The sequence below is a fragment of the Pyrgilauda ruficollis genome, unplaced genomic scaffold, assembly GCF_017590135.1.
Source record: "Pyrgilauda ruficollis isolate IOZ18807 unplaced genomic scaffold, ASM1759013v1 scaffold1, whole genome shotgun sequence".
In the NCBI taxonomy this organism is placed as follows: Eukaryota; Metazoa; Chordata; class Aves; order Passeriformes; family Passeridae; genus Pyrgilauda; species Pyrgilauda ruficollis.
Window position 1 is genome coordinate 13,772,561 of NW_024508100.1, and position 21,417 is coordinate 13,793,977.

The 21,417-nt window shown below is 36.5% G+C and overlaps 1 protein-coding gene across 4 annotated transcripts in view; it reads left to right on the plus strand.

Moving 5' to 3' along the window:
* RBPJ (recombination signal binding protein for immunoglobulin kappa J region) overlaps nt 1-21,130 on the plus strand; it is a 60,016-nt gene extending 38,886 nt beyond the window's left edge. For all 4 annotated transcript variants that reach the window (XM_041475575.1, XM_041475658.1, XM_041475411.1 and 1 more), the window contains exons 4-11: nt 2,506-2,671; nt 3,809-3,983; nt 5,506-5,643; nt 5,861-5,973; nt 8,068-8,208; nt 12,437-12,592; nt 13,331-13,434; nt 14,225-21,130. In XM_041475575.1, the coding sequence (XP_041331509.1) occupies nt 2,506-2,671; nt 3,809-3,983; nt 5,506-5,643; nt 5,861-5,973; nt 8,068-8,208; nt 12,437-12,592; nt 13,331-13,434; nt 14,225-14,540 (1,309 nt within the window). In that variant the 3' untranslated portion in view covers nt 14,541-21,130. The remainder of the gene's footprint in view (nt 1-2,505; nt 2,672-3,808; nt 3,984-5,505; nt 5,644-5,860; nt 5,974-8,067; nt 8,209-12,436; nt 12,593-13,330; nt 13,435-14,224) is intronic.
* The last annotated feature ends 287 nt before the right edge of the window (nt 21,131-21,417 follow it).

Here is a 21,417-nt window from a genome sequence, read left to right on the forward strand (position 1 = left end):
GCTTCCTAGCAAGTTCAGTTGGAGTAGCTTCTCTACTTGAAGTACCACATTTTCTGTGTATTAATTGGCTTCAGTTGATTGAAGGAATGTTGTTCTCTCCTTTGATGTTTACCTGATTCAATACAGTGTTCTTGAAGTTCAAACCTGGTTCACGTTTTCTGTATTGGATAGAATATTCGTAGCTAATTTCTTCTGTACATGAATTCGTGGAATGGGTAAATATGAAGTTAAAAAGATCCAAGACTGTCTATGCCTGAAAGCTGAGAAAGAAGGAGATACATAAGAAAGAAAACCCATTAAAATTGTGAGTGTCCAGACTCTTTCTTCATGTTTGTAGTTTTAACCCAACTTAAAATTTTATCGGCTATAAAAGTTTCTTTGTTCAGTAAGTTTTCAAAGATGTTTCTCTGCATTCTAATTTCAAGAGTGCTTTTTGTTGTGGTTTGTTTTCTCTTCATCAGTGGGTTACACCTTGTTTCTTACAGGTCTTTATTGCCATCTAGTGGCTCTAGTCGTTTAAAGGACTTGGTTTCGAATAAAGCTGAAATGAGAAAGGGTGTGAAAAAAAGTAGGTTTTTATTTTCTTGTGTTCTGACCAGTAAGATAAATACAAAAGAGTACATAAGGAAAGAAGGTAAATGTGTAATATTCTTTATGGTGTAATATTATTTGGAATAGAAGGGATTTGTTGGATTTTTGTTTTGGTTTTGTTTGGTGGAGGTTTTTTTTTACCTAGGCATTGCTCTGTTAATAAAGATTGACTCATTTTTAATCTGTGTATAACTTCTTCATCAGGAATAGTTTATATATGAGGACCATGCTACTTTTGAAAAAGGTTCATAAATCTTTCAGCTGTATACCTATAGGTATAACTCCTGCTTTGCTGAGTTGTAAATAGGATGAATGCAAGTGAAAAATTTTGACTGCAGATTTAAAATCAAGAAAGAAAGTTTGAAGAGTTTTTTGCCTGCAGACAGTAAATTTTTATTCATTTTCATAACCACTTAGACATATTAAATAGCAGTAAGACTTAATATTTGGTGATTTGTTTCTCTGACAGAGAATATACATTATTTGTATCCATCAACTAGGAATACTACAAATACTTGCATTTATTTATATGTATTCTTAATATGTGTATTTAATTTTATGGTATTACTAACAGGACTTTGGTTTCATCTATTAAGAATTCTGTAACTTAGAAAAACAATTTATATCTGTTAAGTAGATACATGTGATCGTGCTGAAAAAAACCAATGTTGAATAGGTGAGATAAATAGGAGTTTTACACTAGTTTTTCATACTAAAGCTAGCATTAATGGTGTTTAATAGAAATAAGAATCATTTAGGATAAAAAAGACCTTTCAGATCATCAAGTCCAGCCGGTTACCTGGCACTGACCTCTCTTGCCCAGGACTCCCACAGACACTTCAGAAACAGAATAATTTTGTCCTTTGATCATTTTCCATGACTTGGAGCCCACAGTTCAGTATACTCCCCTCCCCTGACAGCTCCTGCCCATCAGCACAACTGGCTGCTGCCCCAGCGTGGAGCCTGCTCCCCCTGCCTGGAATTCAGATGTCCCAAGCCAAATTTAAAAAAAGAAGAAAAATTTTAAAAAGCCAGAAACCCCTCACCTGTAAGGTAGGAGTCATTGTTAGGTTGCAGAAGTGCCAAGTTATAACACTACGTTCCAAAATGAGGTATATAAAATAATTAGAAAATTTTTCATGTTCCCCTCCCTTACATGCCTCCTTAGCTACCTCACAACTGGATGTACTCATTCCACTTTATCTTTGATCATAGTGAAATGATGATAAAAACACAGCAGCTTATTTGCTAACTAAAACCAAACCTTTGCAGGATTTGGGCTTTAACAATTTGCAGAAACTTTAAGACCGATACATTGTATTATAATGCTGAATTTAATTTTGAGCATATTGCTGCTATAAGTAGCATCTAGACTGATTAGAGTCAGTTCTGCTGGAAACTAGGCCTTGTTTTTTACACATACTGATGAAGATATAAAATTATCTATTCCATTTAAAAACTCTATATTTGGATTTATGTGTGGATGGAATAAACTCCCTTCTTGCTTATGACAAAGCTCAACATTTAGGAATTGCAGTCAGCAGTTGTCCATTAGTTTGTAGAACTGTTGTGTGAGTATTAGTTGCTCCATCATGTTAGGCACCTGCAAAAGACTATAATAACTTTTGAGGCCTTTTTTCCTTTCTTTCAGAATCTCTTTGTAAGGTATTTTGTAGAGATGCAGATTGTTACCTGAAATATATTGGACGGGAAAGATTCGCAGTGACAGTACATCTACTGCTGATTTTCCTTGCTTTTTTTTTTTTTAAATTTGCATTTTACAAAACCTTCTAGAGAAATGAAGGGCATGCCTGTATAAACTCAAGTGCAAAGTGTGAATGTGAAAGCATTGGGTACACATCAGTTTGTTTATCTGGAAAACTGTGTGTAATTCCATGCGTTCTTTGTTTTCAGGTTCTTTTGTCCTCCTCCATGTGTGTATCTCATGGGCAGTGGATGGAAGAAAAAAAAAGAGCAAATGGAGCGGGATGGTTGCACTGAGCAGGAGTCACAACCTTGCGCCTTTATTGGGATAGGAAACAGTGACCAAGAAATGCAGCAGCTGAACTTGGAAGGAAAGGTAGAAAAACTGTAATAAACCACTAAGATAACTAACTGCAAAGGATATTATGGCTACATGATGCATATTTCAAGGAATGCCCTTTCTTATTTTTGGATAATTTTCTTTCTAGGTGTTGCATAATGGTTTGAAAAAAAATCCCTCAAAATATTTAGGACAATTGAATAGATGATTTTGGCTCCTAGGGTCGTAGCAAGGTATAACATTTAATTTGTAGGTTGTTGATGCAGACTCAGTATGCTGTTATGTTATTTGGTAGGCATCAGTGGCTAACTAAAATATGGTTTCTGGCCTGAATTCTCTGTCCTGCTCCTTGGCTTGCATGAGCAGATAATCTTATCAAGGAAATATCAAAACATCTGCTGCTAGAAGTAGTCATTAAGTCCCTTTGCCTAAAAATACAGTTGAAGTAGCATCTTCAAAAATTAGTAGGTTATTTTCACAGTGGTGTAAATTGCTTACAAGATTTTTTTAAGGTATTTGTGATGACTTAAACAGTTGGAATGGAACTAGCAGCAAAAGCATTCATTTTATCTGGTTGTTTTATTAAGCAGTATTTTATAGCTACCTGGTATTTCCAGCACAGTCTACCAGAAATGCTTTATATATTCGAAATAGGAAAAGAATAAAGAATAATTGAAATTCTTGATGAGATTTTTTTTAAAAATTCTGTTGTCACCTAGCATAAACACTTAGCCAAAAGTAACTTCCTTGTGTTTCAAAACCCAATCATTTCCCATCCTTCCAAGAAAAGTCTAGCTCAGTACATTTTCTGCACAGGCGGTCCCTTGTGCATGCCCAGTGTAGGGTCTGTACAGCCCTAATCAAATGTAATTTTTAGTAGTGCTCTTGACCCCTCATGGGTGGCTTTGACACAGTTATGGTCTCCAGTCATCTCTTCTAGTCCTGGTAAGGGTCTTTGGAATGATCATAGAGTAATGAGGTTGGTTGCAGCACTTCACAAAGCTAAGCAGTAGTCATAAAAGAAATGCATAGGGAAGAGATGGAGAAAACAGGTTCTCATCTGTTTTAGAAACTATTGCATCCATTTTCCTATTTTATTCATAGTTAAATATGCATAGTTTCTTGAACTGGGTTGGCTTCAAAGAATAAACCACAGTATGTTTTCACCTACAGAATTATTGCACTGCCAAAACATTATACATATCAGACTCCGACAAGAGAAAGCACTTCATGTTATCAGTAAAAATGTTCTATGGCAATAGTGATGACATCGGTGTGTTCCTCAGTAAACGGATCAAAGTCATCTCCAAACCCTCTAAAAAGAAACAGTCACTGAAAAATGCAGACTGTAAGTATTTCTCTGGTTTTTCTTTATTTGTCAATTAATTTTATTTCATACTACTTTTTTGTTATGTATTCTAAGATCTGACTGTAAGGAAAATACACTGAAATTTTCAACTCACTTTTTTTGCTGTATTTCAGAACTGTACACATCAGTATATTTTAAAATATTTCAATATAGATAGGTTAGCGTGTTGAGTTTTATGCTGTCATGGTTAATTCATTAGTTAATATAAAAGGCCCACCCAAACCCCCATGTATTGTGGAATGAATTCATGTAGACAAATGTATAAAGAATGTTCTACCTCAGCTTTCTAAGCTTTTGGATCTCTTTAACTGTCATGGTCTGGTGCTTGGAATGTTTTGATCAGTATCAAAGAGATTGCTTTCAGATTGTGGTAAATGAGTAGCATCATGTTATCCAAACTGCACTTTGTCACATCACAGCCACCTTCTTACTGTCTCATGCCATTTTCATGTTGTTCTTATTTTTGTTTGCATGGTTCCTTTTAAATAGCCATTTAAGAAATCTGTATGGTGATATTTCACCCAGATTTATTTGCTTACCATGTTTTTCAACTAACAGTATCTCTGGTGCTAATGTATAATTGGGAAGGTTTTTGCTTTTCCTCCACCTTTTTTTTGCCTGCATACCACTGGAGCACCTCAAGAGATGCCCTTTTTTTTTTTTTGTTTTTCTCTCTCTTCACTAGTGCTTTAAAAGGCTCTTCCATCTGTGTTGGGCTGGAACCCATTCACCTATGGAATGTGGATCTCGGGGCTGCTAGCTTGGCACATGACTAAAGGCAATCTGTTGCTGTGCAGTTCACACCCGTGGGCTCAGAGTATGCACTGTTGAATTTGTGTTCAGACAGATAGCTTTGATGGACAGTGAATATGAACCAAGCATTCTTCAATAGTAAATATGAACCAAGTAGAACAACATGCCCGTTCTGATGGCAGAATTTTAGTTGCTTTTTTTTTTTTTTTTAGGGGAGCAAACTTTACATTTTGCTCTTTTGAATGATAAATAAGTTCAGATCTGAGAACGTTACAAGTTGCATGGTTATAATTCGACATAGTTACATCTGTCTTCCTTTCAATTGCTTGTGATTTTTAAGAACACTGTGTCTTTGTATTTCAAATAGTCTTCAAATGATTGCTGAAAGTGGTCTTAAGTACTTCATAAGGGCTACTAAAGCTTCTGCTTAAATAATTAGTTGCTGGAGAATTATGAACAGAAACAGTTTTCAGCTGGCAAACACTGGCTGATTTGGCTAAGTGGCAGAATTCTGTGAGCTAGCATGCCATGGAGAACAGCCACTATGTATGTTATTGCACTCATAATTTTACACCTATTTTTGGTCTGTCACAAATATAAATATTTTCTAAATCAACCAATATTTGATAATTATGTCTTGATTTCAAGTGTTCTTCAGTTTACTTTACGTTACTTGTGACTTTTTGGTACTTTTCTATGTAATAATGAAGTAATTTTATAATCTCAAGTCTGTATGTGTTCCTTGCAGTATGTATTGCATCAGGGACAAAAGTGGCACTATTTAATAGACTTCGATCCCAAACAGTTAGCACCAGATATTTGCACGTAGAAGGTGGTAATTTCCATGCCAGTTCACAACAGTGGGGAGCATTTTACATTCACCTGTGTAAGTAAAAGCAAATCTGTGTATTTTCTTCACTTTCTTTCCTTTATCCTCACAAAAAAAAACATCCTGCATTTTTTCCTCCGTATTAATTGCCCATGTGCACACTTGTTTTGTTACTGAGTGAATATTTGACGTAATAGTGTGGTGTTAAATGTTTCTCGTATCAAGAAAAATGGTGATTAAAACAAGTAATTCTGAAAATTCCTGTTTCATGCAGTGGATGATGATGAATCAGAAGGAGAAGAATTCACAGTGAGAGATGGCTACATTCATTATGGGCAGACTGTCAAACTTGTGTGTTCAGTTACTGGCATGGCACTCCCAAGACTGGTACAGTTTCGTTTCTCCAATGCTGTAATTAATTTATAGATGGCAACTTAATGTAATTCCATAGTTGGGTTTGCAGTGTTTACAGTTTTTGGCCTTGTGTGTTGCCTTCAGGTAATACATGTTTTTTATGGAAAATGGCATTTATTTTAATTAAAGCATATTAATTTGCAATTAATGCAAATTATTTCTATAAACAAAGAACAACTTGTAAAATAAGACAGGGAATTTTTCAGAATTTAAGACTACCAAAATAGGTTAATCTGTCTATTTTAAAAACAGTACTGTAGATTTCTGTGTTCCAAAATGCTTCAAATATTGATATTGAATAGATGAATAAAATACTTTCAGCCAGTAGGACTTGTCCGTGTGTTAAGTTCCAGCACAGCTTTAAGAATGCTTGACTGATTTGAATATAAAAGCACTTCTGTACTCCTGCAGATACCAGTGGCAGCTTGCAAAAAACATTTTTTCATATTTATTAATACTATCTGTTTTAAATCTGAAACGTGGGAATTGCCTTTGGAATAACCGGTTAAGTTTTGTGAACCAAATAAAATATTACTTCTGGATACATAGTACTGGGTTTTGTAAATAAAGTTAAGTATAATTGTAGATTTTTTTCCCTGTTTTATGCACTTAATGCCAGCCTAAGTGGAATTTTATGTGATGAATGATCAATAGTCCTTCATATGGGATCTTCTGTGAAATCGTGGTTTGTGAGCTCATTACAAGGCTCTGCTAATTCCAGTTTAGGTAGAAGCAATCTTTAGAATGCACCAATATAAAACCAGACCTCCTGCAGTCAACCTTTTGTTCCCCTTTCCAGACTGATTTTGCTGGGACTATAATGTTAATTTCTCTCCCAATACCAAACTTACCTAAAAGAAAAATATAATAGCCTGCTCAGTGTATATGGTACAAAATGAAAATTTTGTTGACAGTAAAAGCAGTTACACTGGTTACACTACAGATATGGTTCAAGCACAGGAAGCTCAGTAAGAGGATGTCACTTTTTTATGGGCTTCATGTTAATACTTTTTTATTGATGAAAATGAGATGCCATCATTTATTATTCCAGAAACATTATTTGTAAGTAGAAACAGATGGAAACAAATTAGGCTAAAAGTTCCTGTTTTGTTGGCAATGGGGAACATTTGTCATACTGCTTACAGTACTGATGGAAGATGATGCAATTAAAAGATAACTTGCAGGTATTTTATAAGCAAATGCAAAGAATTTAGAAGAAAAAAATTCACCTTTAAATTTATATTGCTAATCATACTCTCTATTATAATTAGATATTGCAGAGGACAATTGGGTTTCTGTTTGTCAGCTTAGAAATATTCAGGCACTTTGACTTTTGCATCTGGTAGTGTTGCATAAAGCATTAAACTTCTTTCTAGGAGTTGAGTTAAAATTACAAGCTACAGATTTTCACTCTCTAAGGGAATAGCTTTTGATTTTAGAAATAAATTGGCAAAAGAGATCTAAATTAAGTCAGCACATATTTTTTCACTGAACTGCCAAATGTAAGTTGTTCTTTGCAGTTGTCTTTAAGTAATATTTAATGACCAACTACTGATAAGAAATGTTATTATTGTTGTTTCCAAAACTGTGTTTAAGGACATCTCAATACATTTAGTTAATCCTTTTTTTAATTCTTCTCCTTCAGCAGCCAGTTTGCCACAGAATGTTGTGGTGAAAACGTTCTGTCAGGGCTGAAAGCTTCTGTAGAAGCATATTTATTACTAAAAATAGTAATTAATAATAATTGAAGATAACAATATAACTGTTCTTTTACACCAGAAAATGAAACAAAAGTAGATTTTCCTGAAACTTCAATTTTTTCCCCCACTCCTACAGCAAAAGTAGATAAAATATATATGCATGCAGCACACTGAAGTAGTACTGAATATCACTTCCATGTTGTGTTCTTGTTTCAAAATCATTAAGAATTACAAATCTAATATTGATATCAAAATGAGAGGCATGGAAATGTTACAAAAAAATACTTTTTACTTCCTTTACTGATTGTATATATGTAATAAAGTATAGAAGTTGTTCTAAGTATATATTTACAATTTTCATTCACAGATAATTCGAAAAGTAGATAAACAAACGGCATTATTGGATGCAGATGATCCAGTATCACAGCTCCATAAATGTGCATTTTACCTTAAAGACACTGAGAGAATGTATTTGTGCCTTTCCCAGGAGAGAATAATCCAATTTCAAGTAAGTTTTTCAAAACTTATTTCAATAGATAAGCCAAGTATCCCCAAAATATGTATGAATGCCATTTTTGCACTGGGTTTTGAATGTGAGTCTAATACTTTGTTTTGAAAAGAAAGGATGGAAAGCAACAAAGTGTTATCTGTGCCTTTCAAAATCTGTTTTCCTTTCCTCATAATCTTCTTCCATGTCTGTCTGGAAAATGAATTCTGGCTTCTCCAACAGAGAAAAAGGAAACACTGTATAAACTTGTGCATGATACTGTGGCTTAACATGTTGACGTATGCCAGTGGAGCTGCACCACTTATTTGTGTGTCACTTTCTAGGTTATGGCAAATAGGAAATGATACAGTTGATAGTAGTCTTGTTTCCTGGTGCACTCAGCAGAGCTGCCATGTGTTGCTCTTGGCTAGGACTGTAAACATAGACAGCTGTTGTGGCAGTTGCCCACAGTAACTTGAAAAGCCACAGAAATTTGATTTGTATGTAAAGAATATAACTTTCTCAGAAATATTTTTTTCTCCAGCAGGTGGAGAAAAACATTGGGTTTTAGTCTCTTGTCTGTTAGCTTGCTTGTGACACTTCCATATGGTAATTCCTGCCAGACCAACAAGGACCCTGAGGTGGGCTCAGCTGGTCAGAGCATGGTGCTGAAAACAGCAAGGTGATGGGTTCAGTCCCTGAACATGCTTAGTCTTTACTTGAGTTGGACTTGATGACCTTTGTGGGTCACTTGCAGCTCAGTATGTTCTGTGACTCTGAAGACTAGGACCATGTTCAGTACCTAGTTCAGTTCAGTACCTAAATATTGCAATTTTCTTTAAATATTTTGGGGTCAGCTCAAATAACAAAGGGTGTTGAGAGATAATGCTGTGCTCCAGGAAGATGGCCATGCTTGGGAGAGATTCAGGATTTCCTTAGAACAGCTGTACCTTCTTGTGTAAGAAAAGTAGAGGCAGGAAATTAGAAGCTAACGTTTAAGATGTCCCTTAAGGAAAGGGACAAGAAGGCTTGGTAAAGAGTCATTTCAATTCTGTCCTGAATTGGGACAATGGAAAGAGAACATGAGAAGCTTTGTTCCTATTTCAGTAAACATTCATGACCTGTGGTTCAGAAGGGACTGTTGTTTCTACTCACAGCAGAAATACATATCTGTCGATATATATATTCTTGTAAAGGAGAATGGACTGTCATTAAGAAGAGTAAGCTGTAAAATGTGAAGTACAGTAACTCAGGATCAGCCTGGTATTTAATCATTCTTAGAGTACTGTATGGGAAGCGCTGAATGAAGAAAGAACTCCTGCTTCTCTGACAGCTGCTTTAGTTCAGCATCCTGGAATTGCTTGTGGGACTGTCAGGGACGACTACTCAGTTTCAGCAGCACTCATGGAGCCCAGTCTGATAAGAACTCTGAATGTTCTGCATGGGTAGGAGTTAGATAAAAGGACACTCCTTATCCTGAATTCACTTAGTGGAGTAGATACTTGCTGCTTATACTTGTTGAATAAAATCTGGTAATTTGCATTCCACACTGCTACCATACTTAGGTAGGTGAAATCACAGTGGAAGATAAACTCTTTCTGCCAATGTCAGGAGAGAAATCCTGTTTTATCTGGGTTTTTTATTTTGGATCAGAAGACAAAGAATGTATACTGATCCTTTAGTAGGAATGTAGACAAACTGTGGTCACTCTTTGGGGGAAAAGAAAATAAAACAAACAAACAAAAAACAAAACAAACAAACAAAAAAAAACAACCCCAAAATAACCAAAACAACAGCAACAACCCCCCAAAATCCTGAAATTTATATAGAAACCACAGAAGCTTGAAGGAAAGAGGCTGTAAAGAATCTGCGGGTGAGCATGCACCTTGAAATTCAGTTGCTGAAGCACCAGCCAGATCTCTCTTTGAAGACTTGCATGTGTTTTGGAGCATGGAGAGAGGATGTAAATTGTGCCTTACTGGATGACAGCATAGTCCATGTCTGTGTCTAGTCTGCCAGCAGCAGCAGGAGCTGGTGCTTACAGGAAGCAGGTGGAACTGGTTGTGTTTCCCAGTCCAGTGTGGTTGTACTCTGCCAGCATCCACACTTGTACCAAGTGTTAAAGGCTGCATTCCTGACTCTTGTCTTCTAGTGTCATTTTGTAGATGTGTTCATTGGTTTGATAGTCTCAGAATGTGCAGATGTTCTTTTTCTTCAGTAATATGTGGCAAAAAGTTCAAGAGGTTTCCTGTTCCCTGTGTAGTAAAAGTTTGCTGTATTTGTTTTGAATGATGTAACATTTTTTGTGAGTGATTCCTACTTCCAGTTTTGCAGTATTTAGTGAGCAACAGTTCTGCATTCACTTAGCCATCTACATCTTAATTTCTTCTCTCCTAACTGGAAAAGCACGGTCTTCTCCATTTCTTCTCATAAGTTCAGCACTCCTTGGTGATTTTAGTTGCCCTTTCTGTCACTTCTCATGTTTTTTCTCCATGACTTTTTTAGATGGGGAGACCAGAACTGCACCCAGTATTATGGAATTAGGTGAACAAGGGATTCACACTGGCAAAATAATACCAGATAGGTTGTTCTCAGCCCTGTTTTCTGATGGTGTCCAGCACTGTGACGTCACTCACAGCTGCCACTGCACATCAAGGAGGTGGTTTCAGACAACTGTCAGTAGCAACCCTAGGATCCCAAGTTGTAATTTCTGTCTCCAGTTGAAGCCAGACAGTACATCAGTACTAAGCATGATGTTAAGGCATTTTAATCTTCCAGTACCACCTGTTGAGAAAATTTAGTTAAAAAAGGAAATGAAAGAAAGGGTGAGAAGTGTCCCTGGAGGCCTATTTGGAAGTGACAAGGAAGAATGCTTCTCTAAAAGAGGAATTGAAACCTTTTAAACTGTAACAGACAGAGTAACATGTTACTGAAATGATTCTTGATGTAACAGGATTTTGAGAACAAATTCTGTGACATTTGCCTTCCACATCATGGACTTAGGAAATGTGAAAAAAGTCAGTGAAGGATCTTTTAGAGGGTTGTTCATTTTTTCACATCCATGGTTTTATTTGTCATGGTTCAAAGTATATCATTCCATGCCAACAAGAATTGCAATCAGCCTGTAGGAATGGTGTCATGCTTCACAATAGTGTACAATAGTTCCTATAGAACTCCTCTTTTGAAGTTGGGCTAGTAGTTCAGAAACTGTGTATGTTTCTGATGGAAGTTTCATTTGGGAATCTTGAGTTTGGAAAGATCTGTAGTTATTATCCATGTCACACACTTCTCTTGCCAGCTGTTTTCAGTGCTTTATACATGATCATACCAGAATGAAGAGTCCACATGAAAATGCAGCTTTGTTTTTTAACATTTAATGTGGACAAGTCATGCTAATTGAAGTTTATGTGCCACTTTGAAGAGTGAAGGTTATGGTTACCTACCAATATATCCTTAAAGCTTAATGGAGGGAAAGAGGATCTAGTTATTAGATTTTTTTTCCCATTTTTTCCTGTGTTTAACCTACACACAATTTTCTTACAGGTTGCTAGGTGGTGAAATTGTTCAGAGAGGCTTCTGTTGCCATAAAAAATTGTCTGTGTATTTTTTATATATCTACCTATCTATGTATACTAATTTAGTAATATTTAGAGGGAGATACTAGATGACCTTTGAGGTCCCTTCCAGTGTAAGCCATTCTGTGATTCCATTATTCTAATTTGTAAGGCTGTCACTTCAGCTTCTTCCTGTGTCTTTGCAGAAATGCTGAAATACAAGCTTGTGTTTTCCATCATTTTATGGAGGGTGAAGAACTCTAAAAAGAAAAAAAAATCTTGAGCAGATAAAACTCATAACTAATGAAAAGTATTCCACTTCACTCTGTAGCTTTTAGATATTTTGCCTTAATAAGAGATCTGTTTTAAAGCAGCTACTTCCAGTTGCTGTAGTTTATTTGTTAATTCCTATTGAATAACATTAAAACTTTGAAAGTTGAACTAAAATAAAACTCAAACATAAGGTTAGAGAGGTGGCAGTGTTCTAGGTGAGAGTTATGGTGTTCTCACAAATACTAGTTTTCTAGTAGTTTTTCTGAAATGTGAAGAAGGTTTCCCGAGGTCATTTTTAGAGGAAAACATAAGGAAATGTGTTTTTGAAATGACAGGCATTGTTACTGGCTGTGTTTGTTTTAGGTCTGTGACTTGACAAACATCTGAACAGATCAGATTTTAAACTTTTCTTTCTCTCCAAGGCCACTCCATGCCCAAAAGAACCAAATAAAGAAATGATTAATGATGGAGCTTCTTGGACAATCATTAGCACAGACAAAGCAGAATACACATTTTATGAGGGGATGGGTCCAGTCCATGCTCCAGTGACACCTGTGCCTGTTGTGGAAAGTCTTCAAGTAAGTTAGTAGTTTGTTTTAATAAACTGGTTTTTTGTGAGATTGTTATTTTTGTCATACTCATGCCTTCATGGTATCCTTGTGAAATACTGTAGGAAAACAGTCTTAGTAGCTTTATGAATAAAAAAATTACTTTGCTGTGATAATTTTTCTTTCTTGCATTTCAGAATACATGAGCCTATCTGTCATAGGAATAATACTAATATTGTTGTATACAATTAGAATTTTATTTCTCAAACTACCATGGTAGTGATATCCTTAGGACTTCTGTTTGATTATTTAGAAACTGGTTTTGACTCTTGCCAAGTATAGATCAAAAAGAACCTTACTAAAAAAAAGCCCCAGCATTTGTCAGAGGAAAAACTTAAAGTTCCCCTAACAGCTTCTCTGAAAGATTTTGTTCTCTGTTTTCAGAGCCTTATTGACATCTATTCTAAGAGCCATTATCAAAACTTGGAAATTGCTTCATAGTATCAAATTAATTGGCAGTATCTTTTACATGTGTTACTTCTTTATACTTCAGTTGTGTAGATTTGTTTGTGTTTCAGTTTTGTCCAGCTAATAAAAACAGCACTGTTTAAAGTTCTTATCTGCATGTGAAGGTTTTGTTTGTGAGTTTTTTGGTTGGTGGGGCTTTTTTTGTTTGTCGGGGTTTTTTCTGAGGGGAGAGTGTTTATTCTTAATAATACATATTTGGGGGGGATTTTCTTGTTCTTTTTCTCTTTGCTCCGTTTCCAGTTGAATGGTGGTGGGGATGTAGCAATGTTGGAACTTACAGGACAGAACTTCACTCCAAATTTACGTGTCTGGTTTGGGGATGTGGAAGCTGAAACCATGTACAGGTACAATATTTTCTATTACTTCTATGGTGTTTCTGTTTTACTGGGTGCTTTGAAGAGTGTATACTTGTGTACGTACTTAAGTGTACACTTTTCTGCACTGCAGAAAGGGGTCTGGGAGTGCTGGTTGCCAGAGGCTCAGGAGGAGTTAGCAATGCATCCTGGCAGCCTGGAGGCCAAACTGCATCCAGCTGGTCAAAAGATGTGTCTATCCCACTGCAGTCAGCACTGGTGCAGCCTCACCACAAGTCCTGCGTGCACTTTGGGGCTCCCATTTTAAGAATGTTGTTCAGGTACCAGAACATGTCCAGAGGAGGATGGCAAAGATGGTGAAGGGCTGGAAAGCCCAAGGAGTTGCAGCTGAGGACTTTGGGCTTGTCTGGTTTAGAGAAAAGGAGGCTGAGAGGTGACCTCATTGCTCTCTGCAGCTTCCTGAGGAGGGGAAGTAGTGACAGAGCTGCTGAGCTCTGCTTCCTACTATCATGTGCCAGGACACATGGGAATGGTTTAAAACTGCACCAGGGAAGATTTAGACTGGACATTGGGCAGCATTTCTTTACTGAGAAAGTAGTCAGACACTAGAACAGACTTCCTAGAAAGGCAGTTGATGCCCCAAGGTGTTTAACCAAATAAAGGGCATTGGGCCTTAATAATATGATTGTAACTTTTGGTCAGGCCTGAAGTGGTTGGTGTGTGCACTAGTCAAATCTTGTAGGTCCCCTTCCAACAGAACTGTTCTATTGAATTCTTTCAACTTAAAGACACGTACTCAGTTGACTCTCCTGTTTTTCAGATGTGCAGAGAGCATGCTTTGTGTTGTTCCAGACATTTCTGCGTTTCGAGAGGGTTGGAGGTGGGTCCGACAGCCAGTCCAGGTTCCAGTAACTTTGGTCCGTAACGATGGCATAATTTACTCCACCAGCCTTACCTTTACATACACACCGGAACCAGGGCCACGGCCACACTGCAGTGCTGCTGGAGCAATCCTCAGAGCCAACTCAAGCCTCATGGCCTCCAGTGAAACAAACACAAACAGTGAGGGAAGTTACACAAGCGTCAGCACAAACCCCACCAATGTCACATCGTCTACGGCAACTGTAGTTTCCTAACTACTGTTGTTTGTCTGGACTTTAACTGACTTTTCGTGCTACATTCAAGAGAACTGAACAATTTTTGTGGTTGCATGGGAAAACACTTTTCCATTTTAGGTGATGTGATTTCAACCTTGTTACCTGCAAGTGCTGATCTTAAAAACAGAAGCCACAATAAAAAAAAGAAAAAACCAACATCCGAAACATAAGAACTTTATTGAAAATCTATTTTTCAGCTGTGGTTTTTTTAGTGGGCAAGAAACAAAAATGTGGCTGGGATACATGTTGAGCAAACTAGAAAACATGAACACAACATAGTTTTTATGGACCAAGGAACTTGTATAAGCTTTAGTATAAAAGGTACATTTTCACCATACCTTTTTTGTATCACAACATATAGTACACTTTTGTTACCAAATAGTTTATATTTTTTTTTCCTCTGAGCTTTTGCTCTGAAGTATATTCAGGTTCCAAGCCTGACCATGCTTGTATAATCTAATTACCATACTCTTCCAGTTTTAAAAAAAAAAAATATATTTTTGGTCTGTGGCTGGAACTGTTCCTTTTTTTAAACTGAAGTCTTGTGACTTTTTATGAACTGAAATTGTTTTTATTTCAGCAAGTAGAACCTTGTAAAGGCCAGCATATTTTTTTTAAGATTATATGAAGTCTGTGCAAAAGCTTTAAAAAATGCCTCTGCCTTGCCTGCAATACATGCAATGTATGTTAACTTTAGTGCTCTGTTTTCAGTCATTGTTAATAGTTATTTCTGTTTTTCTTTTTTAAATATGTATTTATAGTGATAATTCATGAGGTTCTAACATTACATGAGTTTTTTTTCCTAAAAGTGGCATCTCAAGCAGTCATATTAATGATTGTTCATGTCACAGGCATATGTTGGTGTTTTTGAAGGGTTGTTACTGGGTTACTCCCCCTCTTCCTTGCTCAGTCATATTACATCTGAAAATGTTTCAGGACCTGTTCAGGTTTTTCTAATCTTGTACATAATTTGTATTAAGTGTAAGTTAAATGTTTTATTTCAAAAGTGGAATGTTTCCAATAACTTCATTTGGCAGCATGTCTTCTGTCTTGTTGGCATGAAACTAAAGTACCATGAGAAGTATGTGCTACAAATGGGATTGGTAGGTGATGCCCTTCATCACTTGAGAATCACAACAAGCATGTTTTTCTTCATACTGTTCAGTAAATTAGGCCAGACTTTTGTGTAACACTTGTATTGAGAACGTGCTTTCATTGTGAAGTGATCATACAGTAATAACTAGAAGTAAATTTTATTACTTAGAAATGGGCAAATAGAAAATCATAAAAGCACTATGAAGATGTCAACTCCTCCCATCCTTGTTTCCTGTGGGTTTCCCTTTCCCCGCCAACAGCTTGTGCAACATTCAAGTCTTCTCTCCAGCATAAATTCAAGGCTCATTTGCACTTTGACTTTGTTGGTTGTTGCATTTGTTTTTCATTTTGACTTTACCATGTTTTGTCCCTCCTTGTAGACCTGCCTGTTTCATTTGTATTTGAACGTATACCCCAGTAGTTCATTTGTAGTCACAGAGCTAGGCATAGACTTGTAGGACAAGTTCTGACAGCGTGATCTTCTTCTTTAAAAGCCAAAATTTCATGGTGTGTTCAGCCTTTTGTGTACCCTGAAGCAAAAGTCACAACTGCTGTGTAAATGTGAACCTGTGGTTTCCTACAGTGCATTGCTTACAAGCTTACCTGTTGACCATTTTCATAGGGTTTTTATTTCTGACCACTGATTCCGGTTTCAACACCCACCACCATTGTAAAGCATTGTCTCTGCGCCGTATTTGTGTACTCCGACGCTCCATTCTACTTGTTTGCTTTAGTGCTCCGTTGTATGTGTGAAAACAATGTGTTTAAAGGAAGAAATTGATTATAAAGCATATTTAGCAAATAGTAAAATCAGTGCCACTGTCCTCCTGAAATGTGCTTGTATTCTACCACAGGCCTTCATACTCGTTACTCTGTACTGCAGATGTGTTCCCGTGACATAGTCGCAATGCTGGTTCCTAGCACTAGTGAATGCTGCCTCACCTCATCTCCATTTCAGTGACCAAGGGCAGGATTCCTTGTGGCCTTATCTCTGTTTTAAACTGTTTACTGGCATTTACTTGCAAATCTGTTTACCTTTGTATGTGCTGTAAAATTTTGGTTTATTGTGTTGTGACAGGAGTCGTTTCACAGTGTTTTTGTTAGAAGCACATAAATATCTTACAGTACAGCTTAGTTCAAGAGCCACAGATTTTCATCACTAATTAGACTGAGAATTAAAATAAGCAAGACATATATCAGATTTAGAGGGTATTCAAGAAACCATGATAGACACACAGCAGGCAAACCAGAACAAGCCTTTTAATCTTCAAAGACTATTTAAAATAGCTTTTCAGAACTTGACACGTGCTTTTATACTCATTATTTTAAATTTTTTTACATATAAATGCAATACTTTTTATATTCAGTTTCTTTACATGCGGTAATTTTGCCCAATAGATATAATATCCCTTGACTTGTAAAGATTTATCCTAATATCTGCTGTTCTACACACTACAGCCAAGTGGGTGAAAAAAGAGCCTATTCTGCTTACAAGATCATTTTAAACCACATTTTTTCATTTGGCTTGTGGCTGTCTTGTTGCCAGTAGTTATTCTGTAGTACAGAAATGGTCTTCCAGGTCCTTACTGTTGTTAATACATCCAGTTGTTCAGACATATTATCTTCCTGAACTTTTTTTCTGTGGGGTGATATTGTTACATGTATTGGCCTTGTGAGCTGTTAACAATTTTCATGATATTAACAATATCTCAAGATTTTGATAAAACTACTTATAAAATGTTTCAGTATGAAACTCTTATAACTGTTCAAGTCTAGCTGTTAAGTCTGCTGTTAATTCTGTATACATAGAAATTGAGTCTGTGTTCAGAATGTTGTTATAGTTCCAACTATAGGAAGAAGAAGCAAAGTGAGTGCTCTAATTTAGCTATGCCTTTTCTTGTTTTCTGTTGCTTGGAACTGTGTTTCAGAATTCAACACTAGCGTAGTCTTTAATAATCTGCTGCTGATGTTTCTTCTAATTATTTGCCCCAAGGGCATCCCACAACTATGTTAATAATGGTATTCTGTACTTGTTTTCATTGCACAGACTTAAAAAAATCAGAATGGTTACCTGAAAAGACTTTAATTCAAGACATAAATTGATGAATTCCCCATGTAGAAAATATTAATGCTTAGTGAATCAAATTATCTATTGGAAGTAAGCTACCCACTTGTAGATTAAATGACTCCATAGAGATGTCCATCTTGAAACTAAGATGCTCTTCAATTATTAACCATATTATTTACTTTCTTTCAAAAGCAGCTGTGTTTATGAGTACTGAACAAATGTGTATACTTTCCTGTGCCAGACTTTTGACTTTGTTTTCAAGCACTGTACTGTGGGATTGAGTGGCAGCTTTGTTAGAAAAAGAAGTATATTAGGGTTTCTACTTAACCCTTTTAGGACTGAACAATTTCTTCCCTTTAGAAGCTGTAAAATAAATGAGCAGTTCTAACTTCGTAAACATTCTGTCTGTGTTCAGCACTGCATTTGCCCCATCTGGAGGTGCTATGCTAATGTCATTTTTTAAAATCCTGTAGCATGTGTATTCATTCAGTCTTAAAAGGGTTATTTTTACAAACTGTGCACCTGTAAAGTTTCTTAGCAATAAAGGTAGAAAAACGAGCAAGTTTTTACCATAATTTTGTAGAATTAATTGCTCAGTTCCATATTTCATCAAGAAAATCCCTGCAATATGGGCAGTTTTGAGGATTAAATAAAAGTGAAATGTAAACCACATAAAAGTGTTCTTGTCAAGTGTACTCTGTGTGTGTATGTGCATAAACTGTTGGATTTCATTTTTTCCTACAAGGCTAAAGATAAAATGCCATGTTACTGTTGCTGTGACAAACATAATTGAACATCTGTATGATGATACAAAAGTACTAAACGGTTTGAACAGGTGTTGAAACTTGCCACATTTTGTTGGTTTTTTTCAATGTTGACCAAGCAACATGGGTTTGTTTTTTGTTTCGTTTGTTTTGGTTTTGTTTTCCCCAAATGAACAGTGAGGTCATCTGTGGAACCAGAACAGCACATAAGAAGACCAACCCTGGGAGTGAAAAGTCATCAGTACTTGTGAGGCTGTGCACACCGGACTCCACTTAAATGGGATATGGAATGTCCACCCAAAAATCTAAATCGGTTTCATTTTTGCTTGTATTATTGCTGAAGTTAGATAAGAAACTGTTTTTTAATAATGTGTAAAAAAAAGTTTCACTTTTTTATATAATTTATTAAATAAGAAAAAATGAACTGTGTTTAATTGTTTAACTTTAGCAACTTCATTTTTGCAACTAGTGCACCTGATTCCTTTAAATCTTATTCTTAGTTGCAGAATATCTGACATTTCATTCACTTGGTTGATAACTAGAGCTGGAAATTCAGCAAATTTACTTATTTCTTGTTTTGACAGAAGAGTAGGGCTGTCAGGAACAGCTAGAAATTATGCACTCTCAATTTGCAAGCACAAGTGACACAGTCACTTCAAGAAAGTTTTTGAGATGGGAAGTGGACAGGGCAGAGAGAGAATATAGACTAGGAGAAGCCTGCCAGTACTAACTAGTGTTGTATTAAACTGATTGAAGAACTACAGGTTTACCTGTAAGACTGAGAAGGGGCCAAAAGTGGCTCTTAAGTAGGAGAGCCAAGAACAACAACAAAAACAACAAAAAAATCACTGGCTTTAAAGAAGGATTACAGATACTTTTATTGAGACATCTGCAAGGTGTTTGCCATTAAGACACGTAAAATAGTCAGAAACTCAACAGTTGCAGAACTTCTGGTTTTGGAACGACAGACAGACATTATGGACATTATCCTCAAAATTATGGTCTCAAAATTATTTCCAAGACCCTGCAGTCTTCTTCTGAAATGATAAATTGATTCTTCTGGAACAGAGTAGAGATTAGACCTGAGGTTTTTGCAAAGAGAATGTTCACTTGCTAAACTTTAATGTTGGTGTCATTGGGAGAAACTGCAGGGGATGGTGGAGGTCTTCGAGGAAGAAAAAAATCTCTTCAGCTAAGCCTTGGCAATTAGCTATATAGGTAGTCTCAATAATAAATCCTAGCAGGTTTCAGAGAAGAAGATTAAAAGGAGAGTGGTGTGAAATACCTGGGCTAGAGGAAGTGATTCATTTAGTGTTTGCATGTAATATGCAGCATTTCAGAACATTCAGAACTACTGAACTTGGTCGAGTAGTTGGCCTTTCACGGTGCCCTCTCTAGATTGGAGTTGCATGCTCTGAGCAGGGTAGAAAAAACTGAGTGTCCCTGTAAAGGATATTTATTTCTGATATCCAGTAGTACAAGCTCAGTGTTTGATCAAAAGCATGAGGAGTTATAGCCCATATTACTTAAAAAAAAATTCTGTTTTGAATATAGACTTTAATGACATATCCTAAAGTGAGAGAAGTTGAGGAGGTTTTGATTCTTTGTAGAAGCAAACTTGCAAGTTAACTGTTCCCTGAGAAAGATCTGATTAAATCTTTTGTATTTGACATGTTTCGGGTTCTGCATCTCCTTTGAGTGTGGAAAGGGGTGGTTAAAAGTTGGATGTTGTCTGTTCTGTGTGCCAGTGCCTTTGTGTTCTAGTCTCAGTTCCCTTATTTTTTCATGTCTACTTTTCCAGATCCTTAATTATGTTTCAGTTTTTCTCAGAATGTGTAAATTTTGCTGCATAATTTAGGAGAGAATTTGGTTTTAAGTAAAGTGAACTCTAGCCCATCTCTTGGTGCTGTTTCTACTGCTGGACTGTGGGGTGGGGAGAAAGAAATGTTTGTTTTTTAAGCTGCTTGTAGATACATGGAGTGGAAGGATCTGCAGACCGGGCCCTAAAGATCTACAGGTTTTTAGTTGAGGGGAGCACAATTTAGAACCATGTCAAGTTGTAAATTCTTTCAATTTAGAAACCCTTTGCTTTTTATTTATCTTTTAATTGTATTTTCTGTCATGTTGCCCCCTCATCTGTGTTCATTTAAACCTTCAGTCTTCTCTGTTGTTCTATTTGCTGATTTGTTTACTGGTAAAAGTTGTCTATTTCCACCTCTGTGAACCCCAGTGGGTGTGTTCACGCGCAAGAAGGGGCCTTGTGCTATTGCAGCTACTTCTGTGCCCAACCTCCACCTCGTCTTTCTGCTTTGGCTTCTCCTGAGTGACTTGACTTGGAAGCCTTTGGCATTTACAACTAATAGCAACTGCACTGATCTGTTCATTGCTATACCAGTACATTACAACATTTAAATAAATTGCCATCTCTTGGCCATCAAAATAAGGATTTTGATACAGAAGCCGCAGCCTTGCAGACCATATGATCAGAATCCTTCCAAGAGCTTCATAGTTCTGTTTGGAGAATTACTTCAACAGTTACAACAAAGATAGAAGCACAGATCTGTACATATACTATGTTTTCTGTCTTGAAATTATCTGTTTTAATAGCTAGCTGGTGACAAACAAAAACTTAGTTCTTAAAATCTCCAAGTGAGTTTACAGGACCTTTTTTTTTTATTATTTAAATAAGACTGTTCTAGTGTTTCTTCTTGATTTTGGTAGTTCTAATAAAATCGTACATGATCTGTTCAAAATCCAGCCATGGTATGTGCTGTGAAATGGGGTGTGATCCTGAGATCCACGTTGCTGTTGTCATTATGCATATAAAATGTGACAGCAGTGCCTTTCAACTTCATTGGTCTCTGTCCAAGTATCTGTGTGATAGTTCTGTATGTGCAGTGTAATTGCAGAATTTAGTTCAGGGCTAGCT